The following is a 23,395-nucleotide window of genomic DNA, read 5'->3' on the forward strand; positions in this document are numbered from 1 at the left end:
AATGGATAACCTATTACTCAACTTAAAACTATTTCATGGGGCGCCTGGGTGGCTCAGTCGGTTGAGCGTCGGGCTTCGGCTAAGGTCATGATCTCGCGGTCCGTGAGTTTGAGCCCCATGTCACGCTCTGTGCTGACAGCTCAGAGCCTGGAGCCTGCTTCACATTCTGTGTCTCCCTCTCTCTGCCCTTCCCCCGCTCATGCTCTGTCTCTCTCTCTCAGTCAAAAATAAATAAAACATTAAAAAAAAAACAAAAAAAAACTTCAGGGGCACCTGAGTGGCTCAGCCTAAGTGTCCGACTTCAGCTCAGGTCATGATCTTGCAGTCTGTGAGTTCGAGCCCTGTGTCAGTCTCTGTGCTGATAGCTCAGAGCCTGAAACCTGCATCAGAGTCTGTGTCTCCCTCTCTCTCTGCCCCTCCCCAGTTCATTCTCTGTCTCTCTGTCTCTCAAAAATAAATAAAGGTCAAAATAAATAAAGGTCAAAAAATTTTTTTAAATAAAAAACAAAACTAGGATCTACTCTAGTGTTCTGCCACATGCCCCTTCCTCTACCCTCCCATGTTGTTTGCCCCCATAACTATTCTGAATTTTGTATTTATCATTCCTTTGTTTAAAAAGAAGTTTTATCACATGCATGTGTATAGCCAAATATAGTCTTTACTTTTCCTTTTTTTTTTTTTTTTGGTTTTATATAAATGATATTCATATGGTATATAATCCTTTGTGATATGCTTTTTATACTCATATTTTTAATTTAAAAATATTTATTTTTAAGAGAGAGAGCATGAACAGGGAGGGGCAGAGAGAGAGGGAGACACAGAATCTGAAGCAGACTCCATGCTCTGAGCTGTCAGCACAGAGCCCCATGTGGGGCTCGAACCCACCAACCATGAGATCATGATCTGAGCCAAAGTTGGACACTTAACTGACTAAGCCACCCAGGTGCCCCTATTTTTTTTTTTTTTTAAGTTTACTTATTTATTTGGAGAGAGAGAGAGAGAGACAGAGCTTGGAGGGAGGGGTAAGAGAGAGGGAGAGAGAGAGAATTCCATGACCTGAGCCAAAACTAAGAGTTGGACACTTAACCGATTGAGCCACCCAGATGCCCCTACACTTATTATATTTTTAAGATTTACTACATTTGTAGCTTTTTGTTGGATTATGTATTTTCCTGTATTTAAAAATTTTTTTTAAATCTTTATTATTTATTTTTGAGAGAGAGAGATAGAGTATGAGCAGGGGAGGGGCAGAGAGAGAGGGAGATACAGAATCCGAAGCAGGCTCCAGGCTCCGAGCTGATAGCACAGAGCCTGACGCAGGGCTCGAATCCACAAACCCTGAGATCATGACCTGAGCCGAAGTCGGGCGCTTAACTGACTGAGCCACGCAGGCGCCCCTGTATTTTTCTGTATTATAATATTATGTGAAAAAGAAATACATTCTGTGAACATACCACAGTTTCTCCATTCTGCTGTCACTAGACATTTGGGTTATTTCCATTTCAGTTAATAATTGAGCGTCTTGCCCTGAGTCTCTCCCTACTTTCATTTTTTGGTGTGGAGTTTAGGCTTCCTCCAGGGCTTCTTGGGAAGAAGTAATGTTTTATCACGTGTATTTAGGTAGGCCTGCAGTTCTCCTTTCTATTTTCTCCATTAGTCTAATTAAATTTACTTATTGTTTTCTAATAATTTCTAAAAACTTCTGATCTGCTAACAGTGTCCTTTTCTATTTTCTGAGTCTGTCATGATTTTATTCTCAAAACCAAAATGAAATATAACTTTTTTGGTTATTTAAATGTGATTTTTGGTATGAAAGTAGGTACATCTATATGTTCAGTCTTTCATCTTAAGTCATCTTTCTTTGCACATTATTCTTCCCAGTTTCTGCTAGACTGACTTTTTCTTTTTTTGTTGAATAAATATGGTATGTAACATTGTGTAAGTTTAAAGTGTATAGTATGTTACTTTGATAAATTTTTGTATTGTAATATTGCTGATACGGTGATGTTTGTCACCTTACGTAATTATAGTACAGTATTTTTGTCTATATTCATTATACTGTGTGTAAAATTGCTGTGGCTTATTTGCTACTCATTATAAGTTTGTTCTCTTAAACACTATCACTCTTACTTCCCACCCCTAACCCCCATCCCCTTACAACCACCATTTTATTCTCTTTTTTACAGGTTTAACCTCTTTAGATACCACATATAAGTGATATATGTTTATCTCTGACTTATCTCATTTAGTATAATGTGCTCAAGTTCTGTCCATTTTGTCCTTTCACATGGCTGAATAATATTCCATTGTGTGTACATACCACATCTACTTTATTCATTCAATCATTGATGGACATTTGGGTTGTTTCCATATCTTGGCTATTATGAATAGTGCTGCAATAAACATGGCAGTGCATATATCTTGTTGAATTCCTCTTTTCATTTCCTTTGGGTATATGCCCAGAAGTGGAATTGCTGCATTTCATGGTAGATCTAATTTTAATATTTTGAGGAACCTCCGTATTGTTTTTCATAGTAGTTGGACCAATTTGTATACCTACCATTAATGTTAAGGGTTTTCTTTTCACCACATTCTCTCTAGAACTTGTTGTCTTTTGTTTTCTTAATGATAGCTATTCTGACAGGTGTGAGATAATAGCTTATTGTGGTTTTTATTTGTACTTCACCGATAACTATGATGTTGAGCATCTTTTCATGTATTTGTTGGCCATTTTGATGTTCTCTTTGGAAAAGTATCTAGTTCTTCTGCCCTTTTTAAAATTGAATTGTTTTTATTATTAAGTTGACTTTTGTTCTTTATATATTTTGGATATTAACATCTTATTCAGTATATGGTTTGTAAAAATTTTCTCCTGTAGGTTGTCTTTCATGTTGTTAGTTGTTTCTTGGTCTGTACAGAAGGTTTTGGGTTTGATATAGTCTCATTTGTTTTTTGCTTTTGTTGTTTGTGCATTTGGCATTGTATAGAAATATCATTGCCAGGGACGTGCCTGGCTGGCTCAGTCAGTGGAGTGTGCAAATCTTGATCTTGGGGTCATGAGTTTGAGCCCCATGTTGTGTAGAGATTACTTAGATAAATAAATAGATGTAAAAAAAAAAAAAAAGAAAAAGAAAAAAATCATTGCCAAGACCAATGGTGGTGAGCTTCTTTCCTACATTTTTTCTAGGAATTTTATGATATCAGGTCTTATATTTAAGTCTTTGATCCATTTCAATTTCTGTGAGCGGTGTGAGGTAGGGTCCAGTTTCACTGCTCTGCGTATGTTTCTCCAGTTTTTATAGTGTCATTTGCTGAAGAGACTGTCCTTTCCCCATTGGGTATTTTTGGTTCCTTTGTTGAGTATTGTTGACCATATATCCAGGGATTTAATTCTGGGCTCTCTATTCTGTTTTACTGGTTGATGTGTCTATTTCTGTGCCAGTATCATACTATTTTTATTACTATGGCTTTTGTAGTATAGTTTGAGATCCAGAAGTATGATACATCTGGCTTTGTTCTTTTTTCTCAGGATTGCTTTGTCTATTCAAAGTCTTTTGTGGTTCCACACAAATTTTAGGATTGTTTCTTCTATTTCTGTGATGAATGAATGCCTTGGATATTTTGATGGGGATTGCATTGAGTATATAAATAGCTTTGGGTAGTATGGTCATTTTAACAATATTAATTCTTCTGATCCATGATCATGGGATGGCTTTCCATTGGCATCTTTTTAAATTTCTTTCAGCAAAGCATTGTTTTCATTGTACAGATCTTTCACTTCCTTGCTTAAATTTATTAAGTATTTTATTGTTTTTGATGCTAATGTGAATGGGATTGTTTTCTTTATTTCATTTTCAGGTGCTTCGTCATTATTGTAAAGGAATGTAGTTAATTTCTGTATGTTGATTTGTAGCCTGCCAGTTTACTGGTAGTTTTTGGATTGTTTTTTTTCGGATTTTCTCTAAGATCATATGTTCAGCAAATAGTGGTGGTTTTTAATTATTATTTTATGATTTGGATGCCTTTTTTATCTTTGTCTTTCCTAATTGCTCTATCTAGGGCTTCAGTACTATATTGAATAGGAGTGGTGAGAGTGGACATCCTTGTTTCCGACCTTAGAGGAAATACTTTCAGTTTTTCACCGAGTATACAGGCATACCTCATTTTATTGCACTTCACAGATACTGCATTTTTTGCAAATACAGGGTTTGTGGCAAAGCTGTGTCAAGCAAATCTTTTGGCACCATTTTTCCAACAGCGTTTGCTCACTTCATGTTTCTGATAATTATCACAATGTTTCAAATGTTTTCATTATTATAATTGTTATGGTGACCTGTGATCAGTGATTATGATTTGCTGAAAGATCAGATGATGGTTAGCTTTTTTTTTATCAATAAAGTATTTTTAATTAAGGCATATACATTTTTTTCTAGACATAATGTTATTGCTTAATAGGCTACAGTATAATGTAAATATAACTTTTATATGCACTGGGAAACAAAAAAAATTCATTTGACTCACTTTATTGTGATATTTACTTTATTGTGGTGGTTTGGGATTGACCTGTATTTCAGAGGTAAGCCTATAATGTTAGCTGTGAGTTTGTCACATGTGGCCTTTATTATTCTGAGATATGTTCCTTATATGCCCAGTACATTAAGGGTTTTCATCATGAGAGGATGTATTATGTAAATAATATACAATGCTTTTTTTGTGTGTATGGAAATGATCATGTGATTTTTGTTTTTCATTTTATTGATGTGATGTATTACATTTCTGATTTGCATGTATTGAACCTCCCTTGCATCCCAGGAGTAACTCCCACTTAGTCATGGTGTATAATCCTTTTAATGTATTCTTGAACTCAGTTTGCTAATATCTTGATGAGAATTTTTGCATCTGTATTCATTAGGCATATTGGCCTATAGGTTTCTTTATCAGAGTAATGGTAGGTTCATAGAACTGGTTTGGAAGTGTTCCCTCATCCTTGTTATGTTAGAAGAATTTGAGGAGGATTTGAGGTGTTAATTCTTTAAATGTTTGGTAGAATTCTCCAGTGATTCTGTCAGGCCAGAGTTTTTTGTGTTGGGAGTTTTTTGATTACTGATTCAATCTCTTTGTTATTGGTCTGTTCAGATTGTGTATTTCTTCCTGATTCAGTCTTGATATGTTGTGTTTCTGAAATGTATCCATTTATTCTAGGTTAGGTATTTTATTGACATTGCATATTTTTCTGCTGTGATCTTTGTTATTTCCTTCCTTCTGCTAACTTTGGGCTTAATTTCTTATTTTCTAGTTTCTTGAGGTTCAAAATTAGGTTGAGATCCTTCTGATTGTTTAAAAAAAAATTTTTTTTTAATGTTATTTCTGAGAGAGGGGGGAATGAGCAGGGCGGGGGAGGGGCAGAGAGAGCGGGAGACAGAACTCAAAGCAGTTTCCAGGCTCTGAGCTGTCAGCACAGAGCCTGATGCAGGGATTGAACTCACGAACTGTGAGATCATGACCTGAGCCAAAGTCAGAAGCTTAGCGGACTGAGCCACCCAGGCGCCCCTCATTCTGAATTCTTAATACATGTATTTATTGCTATAAACTGTCTTCACAGAAGACTTTGTAGTTAGAGAACTACAAAACAAAGCCACAGAAGAGTTTGTAGTTAGAGAAACTACAAAACAAAAAAGAGTTTGTAGTTAGAGAAAATAGTTGGTATGATTTCAATCTTAAATTTGCTAAGATTTATCTTGTAGTCTATCATATGACCTGTCCTGGAGAATGTTCTATGTGCACTTGAGAAGAATGTGTATTATGCTGCTGTTGGATAGAATGTTCTGTATGTCTATTGAGTACATTTGTTTTTAAGTGTGGTTCAATTCGAATGTTTCCTTATTGATTTTCTTTCTGGATGATTTGTCTATTACTGATAGTGGGGTATTGAATTCCCCTATAATTATTGTATTGCTGTCTATTTTTCCCTTAAGATTTGTTATTATTTACTTAATATATGTTGTTGCTTGGGTGTTGGGAGCACGCATATTTACAATTGTTACATCTTTTGATGAACTGACACCTTTATCATTATATAATGACTTTCTTTGTTTTGAAGTCCATTTTGTCTGATAAAAGTATGGTGGGGCATCTGAGTGGCTCAGTAGGTTAAGTTGGCTTTGGCTCAGGTCATGATCTCATGGTTTGTGAGTTTGAGCCCCGTGTTTTTTTTTTTTGTTTTGTTTTGTTTTTTAAATTCTGCTAAGATGATTACTTGTGTGACGTAATGAATAGCTGACTCAAAATGTTTGTGATTTTTTTTTTCCTCTTTTTTTTAGGTACATCAAATTACGGAATGGCTTGCAGGCACTTTTGATTTCAGACCTAAGTAATATGGAAGGTAAAACAGGAGATGCAACAGATGATGAAGAAGAAGACGAAGAGGAAGAAGAAGAAGACGATGATGATGACGATGATGATGAAGATTCTGGAGCTGAAATAGAAGATGATGATGAAGAGGGTTTTGATGATGAAGATGAGTTTGATGATGAGGATGAACATGATGATGAGGATCTTGATACTGAGGATAATGAATTAGAAGAATTAGAAGAGAGGGCAGAAGCTAGAAAGAAAACCACTGAAAAACAGGTGTGAATCTTGTCTATTATTATGTCTTTTTCTGATTTGGGAATTCTTTGGGATAAGTCCTAAATTCATGTTTTATTTCTTAATGTAAAAAAGGAAGTATATTTATCTTTTGATCTTTAGTAAAGGTCTATTTATTCTGTATAAAAATAATATTTAAAAAACATTTTGCTCTGATTAGGAAAGTATAAAAGCTCATTATAGAAATGAATGGAGTATGGAAACCAATTTGACAATAAATTTCATATATATAAAAAAAGAAATGAATGGAAAATAAAGAAAAACTCAGAATGTAATGATCTCATAATCATAAGTCTCAGAGATTTTCACTGGTAATATTTGAGGATCTGTGCAATTCTTAGCTTGGAATAGAGGGATAGGAGAGTATATTATCCTTGGAGGGACTGGAAAAAGAACAGGGTAGTGTAGAATTCTCACCTGGGCCTATGGTTCTAAGCATCCTCATGGATAATTTCCGCTTAGTAATTTCATGTATTTTTTCTCTTTTTATGGGGAGGCACCAAGTAAGTTGGAGGAATTGAAATAAAAATGGGCAGTTGAACTTTGACTCTTGAACAATGTGGGGTTTAGGGGTCCCCAACCTCCTGTGCAATTGGAAATCCATGTATAACTTTTGATTCACCTAAAACTTAACTACTAATAGCTTACTTTTCCCTGGAAGACTTACTGATAACACAAACAGTTGATTAACACATATTTTGTATATGTATTATGTATTGTATTCTTACAGTAAAGTGAGCTAGAGATAATGTTATGAGGAAAATCACAAGAGAAAGTACATTTACAGTGTTGTATCTATTGAAAAATACAAGTTAAGTGGACCTGGGCAGTTCAAACCTATGTTGTTCATAGGTCAAGTATAATAACAATAAGTAAATATATCAATAGGGCTTGATAAGGAGAATTTTCCTCTCTAGATATCTTTTAAAGAATGCCTCCATTTTGCAGTAGGGAGTACCTATATTAGAGGATAATATTTTGGAGGCATTATAGTGGGATTGATCAGCAAATGTTTGTTAAAGCTAGTTTCTTGAATACTGATAATATATTCAACATGGTACAGTCAACATACAAATGAAGTAAGGTTCATATTATTAAGACTAAAATATAGATGTCAAATGTATTCTACCATAAGGTGGTCAGCCTTCAGAGATAAAAAGATGTGAGATATAGGTAGTGTAAATATGTTATGAGTAAATCCTTTTGATAGTCACTCTTCCTGGAAAAATTACTTTCTTAAAGAAGATTGTACCAGTTTTTTCACTTTTTTGTTGAAAGGGGATTGAGTCATGTCTGTGAGAAGCTATTTGCCCCTTGCTATATAGATTATGAGTAATGCCTGTTTTGGGGTAACATGTTAGGACAAGTGGTTTTAGTTGGAAAACTTTAGTTATAAAAACCAAAATACTGAAAAGAAAAAAATATATATACATATGCCACTTGATACTTTGTATTAAGGTCTTTATAAATAAATTGGGAACTAATACATTAATTTAAAATAGATCTCATAATTCCAAATAGAGCAATAATAGGAAGAAATTATATAAGTCACAAAGTGAAAAGAACACTAACAGTCAGGAAACCTGAGTTCTAATTCTGGCTCTGGCTCTATCTGGATGGTTTTATGCCTTTTCATTTTCTTATTTCTAAAACAACAGGATTAGATTATATAGGTAATTATTTTTTTAAGATTTTATTTTTTCTTTAAGTAATCTCTCCCCCAATGTGGGACATGAACTGAAAATCCTGAGTTCAAGAATCACATACTCTTACTGACTGAGCCAGCCAGGTGTCCCTAGATTATATACATAATTTTTAAGGCCTATTTTAGCTCTAAAACTGATTATGTTATAACTTAATAAGTGAATATTTCCTATCTAAAAGTTTCCTTCTATATCTGTTAGTAACTTTTCCATACTTTGGATTTCTTTATATCATCTGTCAACTGATAAGTAAAACTGTAGGGTTAAAGACTTGTTTTGACAGCTGATTTTATTGTCAAGACATAGTAAAATACTTTAGATTTATTATAGGGGTTGTAAGCCCCTTTGACTAATGAAGATGTGCATACAGTATTTTGGTACCCCTTTTTATTTTGCTTAGGTGGATCAAACTCTAAATGTTTACCTTTTTTAGAACAGCAAGATCAGATTCTAGTGCTCATTTAAAAATGGTTTAGATGCTGCCTTTTCTGAAAACTCAGTTGATATATTCCCTCATATTGATTGATTGCTAATGTTCTAGGTCATATTAGAAAGGAATACAGGAACCTAATGTAGTTTGAAGATGAAATCAAATTGTTTATTCAGATGCAGTGGTTATACTAGTGAAAGGAAAGATCCTATGACTGATTGTAACATTGGAAATGATTTATATTCATGAATGAATAAGTGTATGCAAAAGGGAAATAGTCTATGTAAGAGATGGCTTAAAGAGTAGCTTAGGGTTTTTCAGTGATTTTATGGTTTAATTTTTATTTGAAAAATGTGGAACTTGTTTAAGGTAAATATGAAAGTTAATAAAAGAAGCGGGAAGAAATAATTTTGAGGTTTTTGGAGAACATTTACCTAATTAAGAATTAACTACTTACCTGAGGCATCATTTTTAGCCCTCTCCATCTTCATCTTCCCAAAAGGAAGTTGTTCTTGATCTGAAAGGTTTGATAAACTAACAAGGTTGAAATTTAAGTATGATACATACAGAATTATGATTTGTTCAGGGTTTTCTTAAGTCAGTTCTCAAGTATGAATTTCTCAAGTATGAATTTCTTGGGTAGATAATTCTCAAGTATGAATTTCTTTTCTAGCAATCGCAGAGCCTGTTTTTGCTGTGGTCAAAGCTGACTGATAGACTGTGGTTTAAGTCATCTTATACAAAAATGTCTTCAACCCTGGTCGAAGCAAGAAATCTTTATGGGGTAGTTGGAGCTGAAAGCAGGTTAGGCACCTATTAAACATCCCAGAACAGGTTAGACTGTAGTTTGAAGAAGTGGATATTCCCCTATTTTTTAACTGAGTTTATGTGCCTACAACTTCAAAATGGGATTTACAGTGTAAAATGAGGCTGTTTGGTTCTTCTGTAAACATATTTTCCATTTATGACACATGGTCAGGCTTTATGCCACGTACATGCTATTTTTTGAAAGCTCTCTTTTTAGAGGAATAACCATTTATCAAAACAGTCTATATCACCAAATGTTAGCCTTTTAAAATTGACATTTCTAAAATGTGGGGAAAGCTAGTAATTCAACTTCCTATCCTTAAGGATTCAAATTGACTATTTTCCTCTTCTGTTTTGTGTCTTTTAATTTACAATCACATAATGGTATACCCTAATCATTTTTAGTGCATAATTTGGTATACCTGTTGGCCATCCATTTTGTTAAAAACTCTGATTTGCCCAAGGTATTGGGAGAATACCTACAGATCAGATATATGTTCTGTATATCGTCAATAAGAAAAGAAGAACTAAAAAGCCTCTTTAAAGTTTAGTTCTGTAGTTTTTTTTAATAGTTAAAGACTTTCTTTTTTAACCATTTACTATCTTTATTAAATGTTTTCCTGACATGTTATTTTTTACCCTGTTTTAATAAAAACAGAATTTTCTGAGTAACATATTGAGAAGTCTCACCTCTAATAACTTAGTTACTGAACACATAGTCGTTAATTGCTAAGATCTTTAGAAATAATCTACCTAGATAAATTATTTCTGCAGATTTCCAAAATCTATTAAGTCAGGAAACATACTTGGTTCGGAACTCTGAAATGCTGGCAGGAAATGATATTTGGGTGGGCTGGCTAGTCCCCTTTCCTTTTTTTTCTGTTTCTGCTTTTTCCCTTAGGTCTGCACCTGTTCAGCATTTGGGAGGATGGCAAGAGGAGGAGCAGCAGGGTGAAACTGACACAGTTCTGGTGAGTTTCACTATGCTGCTCCTCCTGATTCTCAGGGAAAGAATTTTGTTACTTTCTGTTGGAAACATCCATCTCCAAGTGAATCCTTAATATGTGATGACAGTGTTATTCCTTTAGGAATGACTCACTATTTGCATGTGTTCTACTTACTCCAGTCTGCAGCGGCTCTTTGTGTTGGAGTTGGGAGTTTTGCTGATCCAGATGACCTGCCTGGGCTGGCACACTTTTTGGAACACAGTAAGATCTTTACAGAATATTATTCCTGAGTGTGTTTTTTCCTCCAAATTTGTACAAATTGATTTTAAAGATAAATAACTGGTTTTATAGAAATGTGATATGTTTAATAAGAGAAAAGACTAAGAAAAACATTTATTTATTTAAAAAAATTTTTTTAAACATTTATTTTTGAGAGACAGAGACAGAGTGTAAGTGGGGCAGGGGCAGAGAGAGAGAGAGAGAGGGAAAAAGAATCCCAAGCAGACTCCAGGCTCAGGGCTGTCAGCACAGAGCCCGACACTGGGAAGAACTGTGAGATCATGACCTGAGCGGAAGTCGGACGCTTAACTGACTGAGCTGCTCCGGCGCCCCAAAGGAAAAGCATTTATTAATATCATAGGGGAAGACTTAATTTTAATCTCCTTGACTGTATAATTTTGTGGATTAGGATGAAACCCACCTATAAAACTATTTTAAAATGTAGATTTTATTATTGTTCTGGTATGGTAAGGCCAACAGATCAGGAGATAGTTGCCCATCTCTAAGAATCTTATAACCTTGGGAAGGACTGCCTCTTCCAGGGTTAGCAATGCCCCAAGCTGTCAAACATTGGGAATACAGAAAATAAAAAGGCATGATTAATATCAAAACAAAATAAAATCTTCAGTTTAATTATGAATATACCTAAATAAAACCTGTGGTTGCTGTACAGTTATAAATTTAAGTCTATATTTGTTTTCTTGAATTATTTATTTATATTCTGATTTTCTAAGCTATTTGAGGGTAAACATGCACCTTAGGACTTTCATAGTAACAATCTGCATATATGCTAATACTTACATTTTGCCCTTTTTATAAATACTTTTAAAAAATAAAGTGCTTAGTTGTTTTAGTATAAAACTAATAGATGAGCATTATAGAAAATTACAAAAGCAGAAATATAATGAAGAAAGAATTATCCAGACATAAGCATTGTTAGTATGTTGGTATATTTCTTCTGTTTGTTTTGTTTTGTTTTGCACATGAGAAATTTCATTGTTGATAATAACATTGTCTACATCTTTGTGTTCTTTCACTTTGTGTTCTTTCCACTTAGTGGTATTCATGGGTAGCTTGAAATATCCAGATGAAAATGGATTTGATGCCTTCTTGAAGAAACATGGGGGTAGTGATAATGCTTCAACTGATTGTGAACGTACAGTCTTTCAATTTGATGTCCAGAGAAAATACTTCAAGGAGGCCCTCGATAGGTAACTAACTCAAAATGTATTTTTATTTTAATTATCTAACGACATTTTACAAATGGAGACATTGGGCATTTTTCTATGGTATTTCTTTTCAGGCTGTACTCTAATTCTGTAGAATTGTCATACTTTATCTGGAGAAATGAGCAAACTATTAAATGCACCTTGGCTCTTGTTCTGTAATATACTTAGTCTTTGTGTTGAAGATTACACTGAAACCCTTAAACACCTTTGAGTTTTATAAATAATGTATACTCTATTGGCTCATTATTACGATTATTTTTTCTAATTTAGTAGAAAATATGGAAAAACAGAAGCAAAAAAGGGGTAAGATTGTTCCTAATTTGATATCTAAGGATAACTATGGTTAATGGTTTGGTGTATGGTCGTCTATATTTTTAAATGTATTTGGGATTATTATTCATATCCTATTATATTTTTATTTTAATTTTTAAATTTTAATTTCAGTATAGTTAACACACAGTGTTAAATTCATTTCAGGTGTACAGTATAATGATTCAACAATTCTAACTATTACTAAGTGCTCATCAAGATAAGTGTATTCTTAATCCCCTTTACCTATTTGACCCATCCTCTTACACACCTCCCCTCGGTAGTTAGTTAAGCGTCTGATTTTTGAGTTGTCCCTTTTCTTCCCTTTGTTTGTTTGTTTTGGTTCTTAAATTCCACATATGAATGGGTCCTTTTTATATTTTAAACAAGACATATCATTTTTATACATCATGATGTAATTTATAAAACCTAATTTTAAGGGATTGTGTGTTATTTTTATTGTATAAAGAATAACATAATCTGTTTAACAAGTTACATATGATTGGTTAGTTGAATTGTGTTCAGTTTTTAAAAAAAATTTTTTTTTAACGTTTATTTATTTCTGAGACAGAGACAGAGCATGAGTGGGGGAGGGGCAGAAAGCGAGGGGGGAGGGACACAGAATCTGAAACAGGCTCCAGGCTCTGAGCTGTCAGTACAGAGCCCGACGTGGGGTTCAAACTCACAGACCGTGAGATCATGACCTGAGCCGAAGCCAGACGCTCAACTGACTGAGCCCCCCGGGCGCCCCTGTGTTCCGTTTTTTAGTATTTGTAATGCTGTGATGAATATCCTAATCTCTGTGCACATCTTTAATTATTTTTTAATTAAGTTCTAGGAAGTAAAATTGCTGAGTATATTTGCATGTGTATTTTTTTTCATGCATGTGTATTTTTTTTGCATGTGCATTTTTAAGGATTTTTTCTTTTTTTGAATTTTTTTGAATACTTCTATTACTTATTTTTTAAAATTTACATCCAAGGTAGTTAGCATATAGTGCAATAATGGTATCAGGAGTAGAATCCAGTGATTGATCTCCTACATCTAGCACCCAGTGCTCATCCCAACAAGTGTCCTTCTTTTTTTTTTTTTTTTTTTTTTTAAATTTTTTTTAACATTTATTTATTTTGAGACAGAGAGAGAGAGAGCATGAACAGGGGAGGGTCAGAGAGAGAGGGAGACACAGAATCCGAAGCAGGCTCCAGGCTCTGAGCTGTCAGCACATAGCCTGATGCGGGGCTCGAACCCACGGACTGCGAGATCATGACCTGAGCCGAAGTCGGACGCTCAACCGACTGAGCCACCCAGGTGCCCCAACAAGTGTCCTTCTTAATGTCCCTTGCCCATTTAGCCCATCCCCTCTCCCACAACCCCTCCAGCAACCCTCAGTTTGTTCTCTATATTTAAGAGTCTATGTTTTGTCCCCTTCCCTGTTTTTATATTACTTTTGCTTCCCTTCCCTTATGTTCATCTGTTTTATATCTTAAATTCCACATGAGTGAAGTCATATGATATTTGTCCTCTCTAATTTCGCTTAGCATAATACCCTCTAGTTCTGTCCATGTTGTTGCAAATAGCAAGATTTCAATTTTTTGATTGCCGAGTAATACGCCATTGTATGTAAATATACCACATCTTCTTTATCCACTCATCAGTAAATGGACATTTGGGCTCTTTTCATACTTTGGCTATTGTCAATAGTGCTGCTATAAAACATTGGGGTGCATGTGTTCTCTTCTCTTTCATTCTTGATTTTATTTATTTGTGTCCTTTCCTTTTTCTTTTTGATCACATTGGCTAGGGATTTATCAATTTTGTTAATTCCTTCAAAGAAACAGCTCCTGGTTTCATTGATCTGTTCTGTTTTTTTGATATCATTGATTTCTGCTCTAATCTTTATTATTTCCCATCTTCTGCTTGTTTGGGGTTTTATTTACTGTTCTTTGTCCAGCTCTTTAAGGTGTAAGGTTAGATTGTGTATTTGACACCTTTCTTCATTCTTTAGGAAGGCCTGGATTGCTATATCCCTCTTTTGACCCAAAAGGAATCAAATCTGCATCCTGGAGGTTTGGGGCTATGGTGGTGTTATTTTCATTGACTTCCACGTACTTTTTAATTTCCTCTTTAACTTCTCGGTTAACCCATTCATTCTTCAGTAGGATGTCTTTTAATCTCCAAGTATTCATGGTCTTTCCAAATTTTTTCTTGTGAGTGATTTCGAGTTTCATATCATTGTGGTCTGAAAATATGCACGGAATGATCTGGATCTTTTTGTACTTGTTGAGGGCTGATTTGTATCCCAGTATGTGATCTATTCTGGAAAATGTTCCATGTGCAAGGCTTTTTTTTTTTTTTTTTTAAAGCTTTTGATACTCACTGTAAAATTGTTTTCCAGAAAGTTTCTGTCCATGTGTTAGTAGAGTTTTGATGTCACAGGTTGCAGACCAGAGTCTACAGTAGAAAATTCTAGATAAATATAAGATTGAAATGTAAAAAAAGAAATCTTGAATTTGATCAATATAATGTAAGCCCTCTGAGGGCAGGGATTTTTATCTATTTATTTGTTGATATCTCTCCGGCATCCAGAATTTGATAGATAATCTATACTGATATTTGTTGAGTGAATTAATACTGTTTCTTTATAGAAAAAATTACCATAAAATTAACCCATAAATGACCAGAAAATTCTCAAAAACATGACAAAAATTCAGTTTTCTTAAAGAAATTGTCTTTTCCATTAAGAGATTTTGACCCATAAGTTGAAAGCATATGCCGTTCTTCTCAACGGGATAAATATTTATGTTCCTCTATCCCCAGTAAACAACTCTTTTGCTAAAACAGTGTTAAAATACCATTAAAATTGACAATATTACTTTGATAACATTTATAATAGGATACCACATTCTAGTTTTTCTTCCTTAATCTCTAATATGGCTGCCTGTGTTCAGTGAACTATTTAAAAACTAGCTGTTTTTAATTGTATACTTTAGAACATGCTCATAGCACACACATTTGATACTCAGTGTATTAGTTTCTGTAATTAAACATTTAATTTGAAAATAACCAAAAGATAGGGACAAAACTAATTGACTAAGGCAATGCAAATCATGTTCAAGATTATCTTTCCTGTGAACTTATAAAATCAAGAATACTCTGAGGATGACTGCATGTTTGCTCTTGTTTCAAAGTTCTTAGCTCCCAAGATTTCACAAAATCCAAACAGATATTTGTAAATGTGGAGAAATCTTGAGCGGTAGTCAAGTTGAATTCTCATGACTTTATATTTGGTTAAAAAAACAAACCAAAACCCAAAAAACAAAAACCAAAAAACCAAACCCCAAAACAAACAACAAATAACAATACCCCTAAACTGAAAATACCCACATTTGATTATATCTAAATATAAAGAAGGAAAAAGCCTATTTTGTTGGAAAAAAGATTAGGTGAAGCGTATGTTGAATAAATTCTGACCACCTCAGAGTTAATGAAGCATGGTGTAAAGTCTAGTTAAAGAACTTGTTTCATTTCTTCTTTGGAGACTGTATCCATTTTTGATTTGAGGACTGCTGTAGGAAATCAGAAGATATTTATACATTTGTTTCTACTTAGAAAAAAAGCTACCAGAAATAAAAAGAAGAATGCTACTATATTAATAGAAAATAATTAGAATATCATCATGAATTTATGACATAAATGATAGTGGTAGAGCATTAAGTATTGTATCCACTATAATTTATATAATATACTTCTACAATTACTAAGGAATAAAAAGTCTTTTGATCATTTGGAAAGGACTCCTATAGCATGTATTAAGTGCCAGGATTTTTTAATAGGTCAGTAAATCCAATTCCTTCACACAGGTCACATTGTTTATTAATATATTGGATCATAGAAGTAAAAAGTTGAGGCAATGACTGAATTTTTACTCTGGTAAGTAAATGAGAATGGAAGCTGCTTTTGCCCTGATGGCATTTGCTAATTTCAATATATTTGGACTTGGCTACATCAGCGTTTCAGGGCAAGAGCAAGAAATATCAAAACCCTGGATACCCACAAAGTGGGGTATCTAACAGGAGATCTTCCTTATAGTAATCTGGGACTCAGGGTGAGGAAGTGGATTAGGCATCCAAAGAAATTACAGCCTATTCTCAAAATGCCTGAGTTTTCTGGTGAACTTCAAGTCTTCATTGTGAATTAAAGTGGCCCAGAACTGGTAGTGTTCTCAGATGCCTGAGAGAAGCAAACACAAGTTCTTTAAAAAGAAAATGCTTGCATTGATAGATAAATGGATGAAGAAAATGTGAAATATGTCTACATAGATATAGACAGTGGAATATTATGCAGCCATAAGGTGGAAGGAAATCTTGGGGTGACTCAGTTGGTTAAGCCTCTGACTCTTGATATTGTCTCAGGATGTGATCTCTCGGTAATGAGATTGAGTCCCCTATCAGGCCCCCCCTGCTTGGGATTCTCTCTCTCCCTCTCTTTCTGCCCTTCCCCTGCTTGTATGTTTGCTCTCTCAAAAATAAATAAACATTTAAAAAAAGGGGGGGGGGGAGAAATCTTGCCGTTTGCAACAACAGGGATGAACCTAGAGGACATTAAGTTAAGTGAAATAAGCCACACAGAAAAAGACAAAAGCTGTATGATCTTAACATATGTGGCACCAAAAAGAAAAAATATAAAATAATAATAATAACAATGATAATAATGATAATAATTAATAATAATAATAAAATAAATAAGAAGGAAAAGAAAATCCAAACTCATAGAAACAGACTGGAATGGTGGTTACCAGAAGCTGGGAAGATGAGGACATGGTGGTCAAAGGGCACATGTCTTTAGTTATGAGATGAATAAGTTCTTGAGATAAAGTGTTCAGCATGGGGACCGTAGTTAATAATACTGTATTGTACACTTGAAGTTTGCTAAAAGAATAGATCTTCAACTTTCACACACATACAAAGAGGAAATTATGTAGGGTGATGTGTTAATTGTAATCACTTCAAAAGGATATGTAATCAAATCATCATATTGTATGTTTTAAATATATATAGGGTTTTTTTTGGTAAGTTGTACTTCAAATAAATGTGCAAAAGAGAAAAAAGAACAAGAAAATTCTTCATCCTAGGCTTTGCATTGCTCCTATAAATAGTTTTTCAAGTAAAATGATCAGCATTTAGTCAAACGTAAGCAGGCACACAAAACAAGACATGAGTTAAAACAGAAAACAAGGATTAAAAAAAATGTTTATATATTTTGGATTGAGAGAAGGTGGAAGGGCAGAGAGAGAAAATAAAGATTTTTAATACATTAGAAATCTTAGGCATTGGAATGGTTAGACACAAATTATAAAAATGTTTGCACTTTCTGTTTTTAAAGAAAGAAGGCACAAGTTTGAATATAGTTGCAAGGAATAGGAAACTGTAACATGGCCTATGAGATTTGGATAATAAAAATAAAAAGAATATCTTGAACTGAGATAGGATGATTGAAATTGAAAACCTAAAGTTCTGGTTTGGGCACCTGGGTGGCTCAGTCGGTTGAGTGTCTGACTTCTGCTCAGGTCATAATCTTGGGGTTTGAGAGTTTGAGCCCCACATTGGGCTCACTGTGTCAGCCTGTCGGCACATAGCCCACTTCAGATCCTCTGTCCCAATCTCTCTGCCCCTCCCCAACTTGTGTTCTCCCTAAAATAAGTAAATGTTTAAAAAAAAAAAAAAAAAAAAAAAAAGGAAAACCTAATTGCCTGGTTTAAGAAAAGAGTAGATATGGTTGAAGACAGAATTAGTGAACTGAAAGGCTGTAAGGCCAAAAGATGTTCCAAATGCAACACAAAGAGGGGTGAATAAATACAGAGAAAAAGAAAAGAGGCATAAAGGATATAGCAGAAATGTCAGTATATCTTGGAGTCTTAGAAGGTGGGAGAGAAAAATAGAGAAGACACAATATTTGAAAGGTTGATCATTGGAAACTTCCCAGAACATCAAATTAAAGGTTAGAGAAACTTAGGGGCGCCTGGGTGGCGCAGTCGGTTAAGCGTCCGACTTCAGCCAGGTCACGATCTCGCGGTCTGTGAGTTCGAGCCCCGCGTCAGGCTCTGGGCTGATGGCTCGGAGCCTGGAGCCTGTTTCCGATTCTGTGTCTCCCTCTCTCTCTGCCCCTCCCCTGTTCATGCTCTGTCTCTCTCTGTCCCAAAAATAAATAAAAAACGTTGAAAAAAAAAAAATTAAAAAAAAAAAAAATAAAGGTTAGAGAAACCTAACAAATTCCAAAGGTGGACGTTAAAGGAAATCCAGAGGTGCCTGGATGGCTCAGCTGGTGGAGCATGGGACTCTTGATCTTGGGGTTGTGAGTTTGAGCCCCATATTGGGTGTAGAGGTTACTTAAAAATAAAATCTTTAAAAAAATTAAAGAAATCCATATGTAGAAAAACATAGTGATTTGAAGAAAACCAAATATAGGAAATGTTTGCCAGGTAAAAGGTCAAATTTCCTTCAAAGGTATATTAGATTGATAAATGACTATTCAGAGTAGTGAAAGGTTAAAGACAGTTGGATATCTGCAATAGCCTGAAAGAAAATAACTACCAACCACAAATTCTATACCAAGCAAAAATATCTTTAAAAAAAAAATTTTTTTTTTTTTTAATGTTTATTTTTGAGAAAGAGAGAGAGACAGAGCACGAGCAGGGGAGGGGCAGAGAGAGAGACACACACACACAGAATCTAAAGCAGTTTCCAGGCTCTGAGCTGTCAGCACAGAGTCTGATGCAGGGCTTGAACTCACAAACCATGAGATCATGACCTGAGCCGAAGTCGGATGCCCAACTGACTGAGCCACCCAGGTACCCCAAGCAAAAATATCTTTCAAGAATGATTGTAAAATAGACCTTCAGATACACAATTAAGTTTGCCACCAGCCAACTTACTGAAGGAAATTTCTAAAGAATTTATTTCAGGCAGAAGGAAAATGAAGATCAGAGATGAAAAAAAGAACAATGAAAGTCATTTTATGTGAATAAATATAAATGAACATTGATTAAAGCAATAGTGAAAATTTAAAAGTACAAAATTAAAGCAACAATGGCATATCAGGAGTAATGGTAAATGCAGTAAAAGGTATTTTGAGGGGTAAGGTATTGATTAACATTAGACATTGATAAGTTAAAAGGATGCATGTAATATTTTCTAGGGTAACTTCTAAAAGAACAGGATTTGAGTGTAAAACTTCCAAACCAGCAAAGGGAAGACATTTGGAATACTTAAAAAATTTTTTTTAATTAAGTGACGTTAGGTGGCATCAATTTTTAATTTCAAAGGAACTCACAAAAAAAAGAGAAATCAAGGGAGGCTACATGAAGGAGGTGTGTTTTCTAGGACCTGAGGGATGAGTACAAACTGGTTTGGGCTTCAAGCAGCATAGGAGCCAAGACCCTCTACCCTCTTCTTTTTAAATGTGTATTTATTTTTGAGAGTGTGAGCAGGGGAGGGGTAGAGAGAGAGACAGGATCTGAAGCGGGCTCTGTGCTGAGAGCAGAAAGCCCAGTGTGGGGCTCGAAGTCATGAACTGCGATATCATGACCTTAGCCAAAGTCTGACGCTTAATTGACTGAGCCACCCAGGCACCCCAAGCCAAGTTCCCTTTTTTAATGACTGATAGAGTACTTGCTTTCCAGTGAAATCTCTTCTCAAGTGTTAAGAGTTGAAGTTGGGACATAGCTGCCCAACTTGAATGAAAAATTTCAGCCTCCCCTGCAACAATAAGGAGTGGCCTTGTGGAAAGTCTCACCATTGAAGTGTAAATGTAAGTGAGATAGTGTCTGAACTTACACCTCAGCTGGAAAGTAAATGACTCTGAAAGTCACATGTTGAAAACAACAGTGCCATTATAAGCCTGAGTCCCTGAAAGTCTGAGTGGAGGAGAGCTACCTACTTAATCTGGTTCAATCCAGCCTGGACTGTCAAAGTTGCAGGAAATAAACTTCTGTTTTGATTGAGTAATGACATTTTTGGCCCTTTTGTTATAGCAGTTAACATTATATGTTTGTGTGTGTGTGTGTGTATTTCTTTTTACAAAAACAGAATTATCATACCATATGTACTATTTCACTTAAATGCATAGTATCGGTACATACCTTTCTATAATTTTTTGAACCTTTAAGTTGAAAGAATAGTACAAATGATACCCATTACATTTTCTTGTTCATTTGCTTTATCTCTCTATATATTCTTTTTCTGAACAATTTCAAAGCAACCAGGCTTCATGATACTTTACCCTTAAATACGTAAATGTGCATCTTCTATTGAAACAGACATTCTCCTACAATGCCATAATACCATATCTTAAGAAAATTTAATAGTCCCTTACATTATCTAATATGTAGAGTGTATTCAAATTGAATTGTCCTCCAATTATTTTTTAGCTGTTTTGATCTATGATCCAATCAAGGTACATGCATTGCATGCAATATGTCTCTTTAGTCTGTAGTTCTCAGATTAGATAAATTCGTAGAGACCAAAAGTAGAATAGTGGTTGCGAGGGACTAGGAACATGGGGAAAGGGAATGACTGTTAACGGGTATAGAGTTTATTTAGTGGGTAATGAAATTTTCTGAAATTAGTGTTAATGTTTTCACAATCCTGTGAATGTAGTAAATCTGTTCAATTGTGCACTTTTTTATTTATTTTTTTAAATTTTTATTTATTTTAGAGAGAGACAGAGTGCGAGCAGGGGAGGGGCAGAGAGAGAGAGGGAAACACAGAATCTGAAGCAGGTTCCAGGCTCTGAGCTGTCAGCACAGAGCTGACGTGGGGCTTGAACTCCTGAACTGTGAGGTCATGATCTGAGCTGAAGTCAGATGCTTAACCGACTGAGCCACCCAGGTGCCCCAGTTGTGCACTTTAAAAGGGGGAATTTTGCAGTATGTGAATTATTTCTCAGAGTTTCAAGAAAGTTAGATGTGGGTTCTTAAAAAACTGATGAAATAGATAAGCCTTTCACGAGACTGGTCAAGGGGAAGAAAAAGTAATGTGCAGATGTCAGGAATGAAAATGAATATGACTTACGATTTTTCAGATATTGAAAATATAAGATATTTTGAATACTTATGCCAGTAAGTGAAAAAAAAAAGAGAAGTGTGTAATTCTTAGAAATATAATTTACAAAACCCACACAAGAGAAATTATAATTAAAAAGTTTGAATAATCTGGGGAGCCTGGGTGGCTCAGTAAGTTAAGTGTCCAACTTTGGCCCAGGTCATGATCTCACAGCTCGTGGGTTCAAACCCTGTGTTCGGCTCTGGGCTGACAGCTCAGAGCCTGGAGCCTGCTTTGGATTCTGTGTCTTCGTGTCTCTCTGCCCCTCCCCCACTTGCACTGTCTCTTTCTCTCAAAAATAAACATTAAAAAAAATTTTTTTTAAGTTTGAATAATCTTATAACAAAGAAATGAATCAACTTTTAGGTTTAGAGGTCTACAAAAATCAACTTTTAGGTTTAGAGGTCTACAAAAAATTGAAGGAATAAATAATTCCTCCCTCATTTATGAAGGTAGTATGACCTCTTGATATAAGAAAGTGTAATATAAAAAGAACTGTAGACCATACTCACATACAAATAGCAATAAAGATACAGTAGTACTGAGTTGGGTTGAAAATTATGAGGTAGGGTTAACATGAGAAAGTCAATTAATGCAGTTCATCACATTGTCAGATTGAAGGGAAAAATGTATGTAGAAAAAATTATGTGGTGAAATTCAGTATCTGGTCATCAAGATGTTCTTAGCTAACAGAGTGTAAGTCAACTTTCTCAAGATGATATTTGATATTTTAAACCAAGCCTTATATTTAATGGTAAAACCTGGAAAGCTTTCAAGTTGCGATCAGATATAAGAAGGAGATGCAGATTGTGATCACTTCTATTTAACATAATTTATTAGTGTGGCTTGATACATAAAATAAAAATGATAAAATTGATAATGTTTAATATATAAAAGTCAGTAGTATTTCTCCATAACAGTGATAGTTAAAATACCTTTAAAGCTATAAAAAATAAACACTCAGAAATTATTCCAAAAATTAGGTAAAAAGACTCTTTTTGGGGAATATATTAAAACCTTATTGTGAGATTTTAAGGAAGAGCTAAGTAATTTGAGAAAAGTACTATTCATGGATTTGAAGCTTAATTTATTTTTAATGATACCTGTTTTCAGTTATCAGTTAATGTATTGATTCAGCGATATTGCAACCAAGATCTCAGAAGATTTATGTAGTTTTAAATTAAAAAAAACTAAGTCTAAAATTTATAAGGAAAGGCAGAGGGCTAATTATTTTTGCATAGGAAAAATAACAGGAAAGCAGGACTTACTAGATACTAAGATTTGTTTTGTAATTATGACATTATGGTATTAGAAGGCTAAGCAAAGAGACCAATGGAACAGAGCAGAAATCCTAGAAATAGACCAACACATATGTAGACACTTGCTTTTTGATAGGGGCACTGTGTAGCAGTGATTAAAAGAACTTCTTAAAGAAATGATTCCAAGATAATTGGGCTTCTATAAACTTGACTTCTCCTCAGCATACACAAAGAGTCAATTCCAGGTGGATTATAGACCAAAAAGTAAAAAGTACAACCAAAAGTTTTAGAGAGGAGTGTAACTTTAGCCCCAGTAAGAATTATCAAACAAGATAGAAAAGCACAAAAAATAAAGAAAAATGATACTACATTATGTTCATCAAAAGATACCATAAGGAGTGTGGGAAAAACAAGTATAAAGTGGAAGAATATATTTACAACACACATAACCAAGGACTTATATTTAAAATAACTGTTGGGGCGCCTGGGTGGCTCAGTGGGTTAAGCGTCTAACTCTTTGATTTTGGCTCAAGTCATGATCTCATGGTTTGTGAGTTGAAGCGTCCCTCATGGAGCTCTGTGCTGACAGCACGGACCCTGCTTGGAATTCTCTCTCTCCCCCTCTCTCTCTGTCTCTGCCCCCACTCCCCGCCAAATAAATAATTCTTTAATTTTAAAAAAGTTAA

The 23,395-nt window shown here is 34.7% G+C and overlaps 1 protein-coding gene across 3 annotated transcripts in view; it reads left to right on the forward strand.

The window, feature by feature from the left end:
- NRDC (nardilysin convertase) overlaps positions 1-23,395 on the forward strand; it is a 101,063-nt gene that overhangs the window by 33,572 nt on the left and 44,096 nt on the right. For 2 of the 3 annotated variants that reach the window (XR_009607483.2, XM_060624264.3), the window contains exons 2-6: positions 6,321-6,630; positions 9,455-9,585; positions 10,490-10,559; positions 10,715-10,796; positions 11,872-12,025. Coding sequence is in view for 2 of the 3 variants with exons in the window: in XM_060624264.3 (XP_060480247.1) it covers positions 6,321-6,630; positions 9,455-9,585; positions 10,490-10,559; positions 10,715-10,796; positions 11,872-12,025 (747 nt within the window). In the remaining variant the exon portion in view is untranslated. The remainder of the gene's footprint in view (positions 1-6,320; positions 6,631-9,454; positions 9,586-10,489; positions 10,560-10,714; positions 10,797-11,871; positions 12,026-23,395) is intronic. The other variant, XM_060624265.3, reaches the window with a different exon arrangement.

Source organism: Panthera onca, chromosome C1, assembly GCF_046562875.1.
Source record: "Panthera onca isolate mPanOnc1 chromosome C1, mPanOnc1 haplotype 2, whole genome shotgun sequence".
Taxonomy (NCBI): Eukaryota; Metazoa; Chordata; class Mammalia; order Carnivora; family Felidae; genus Panthera; species Panthera onca.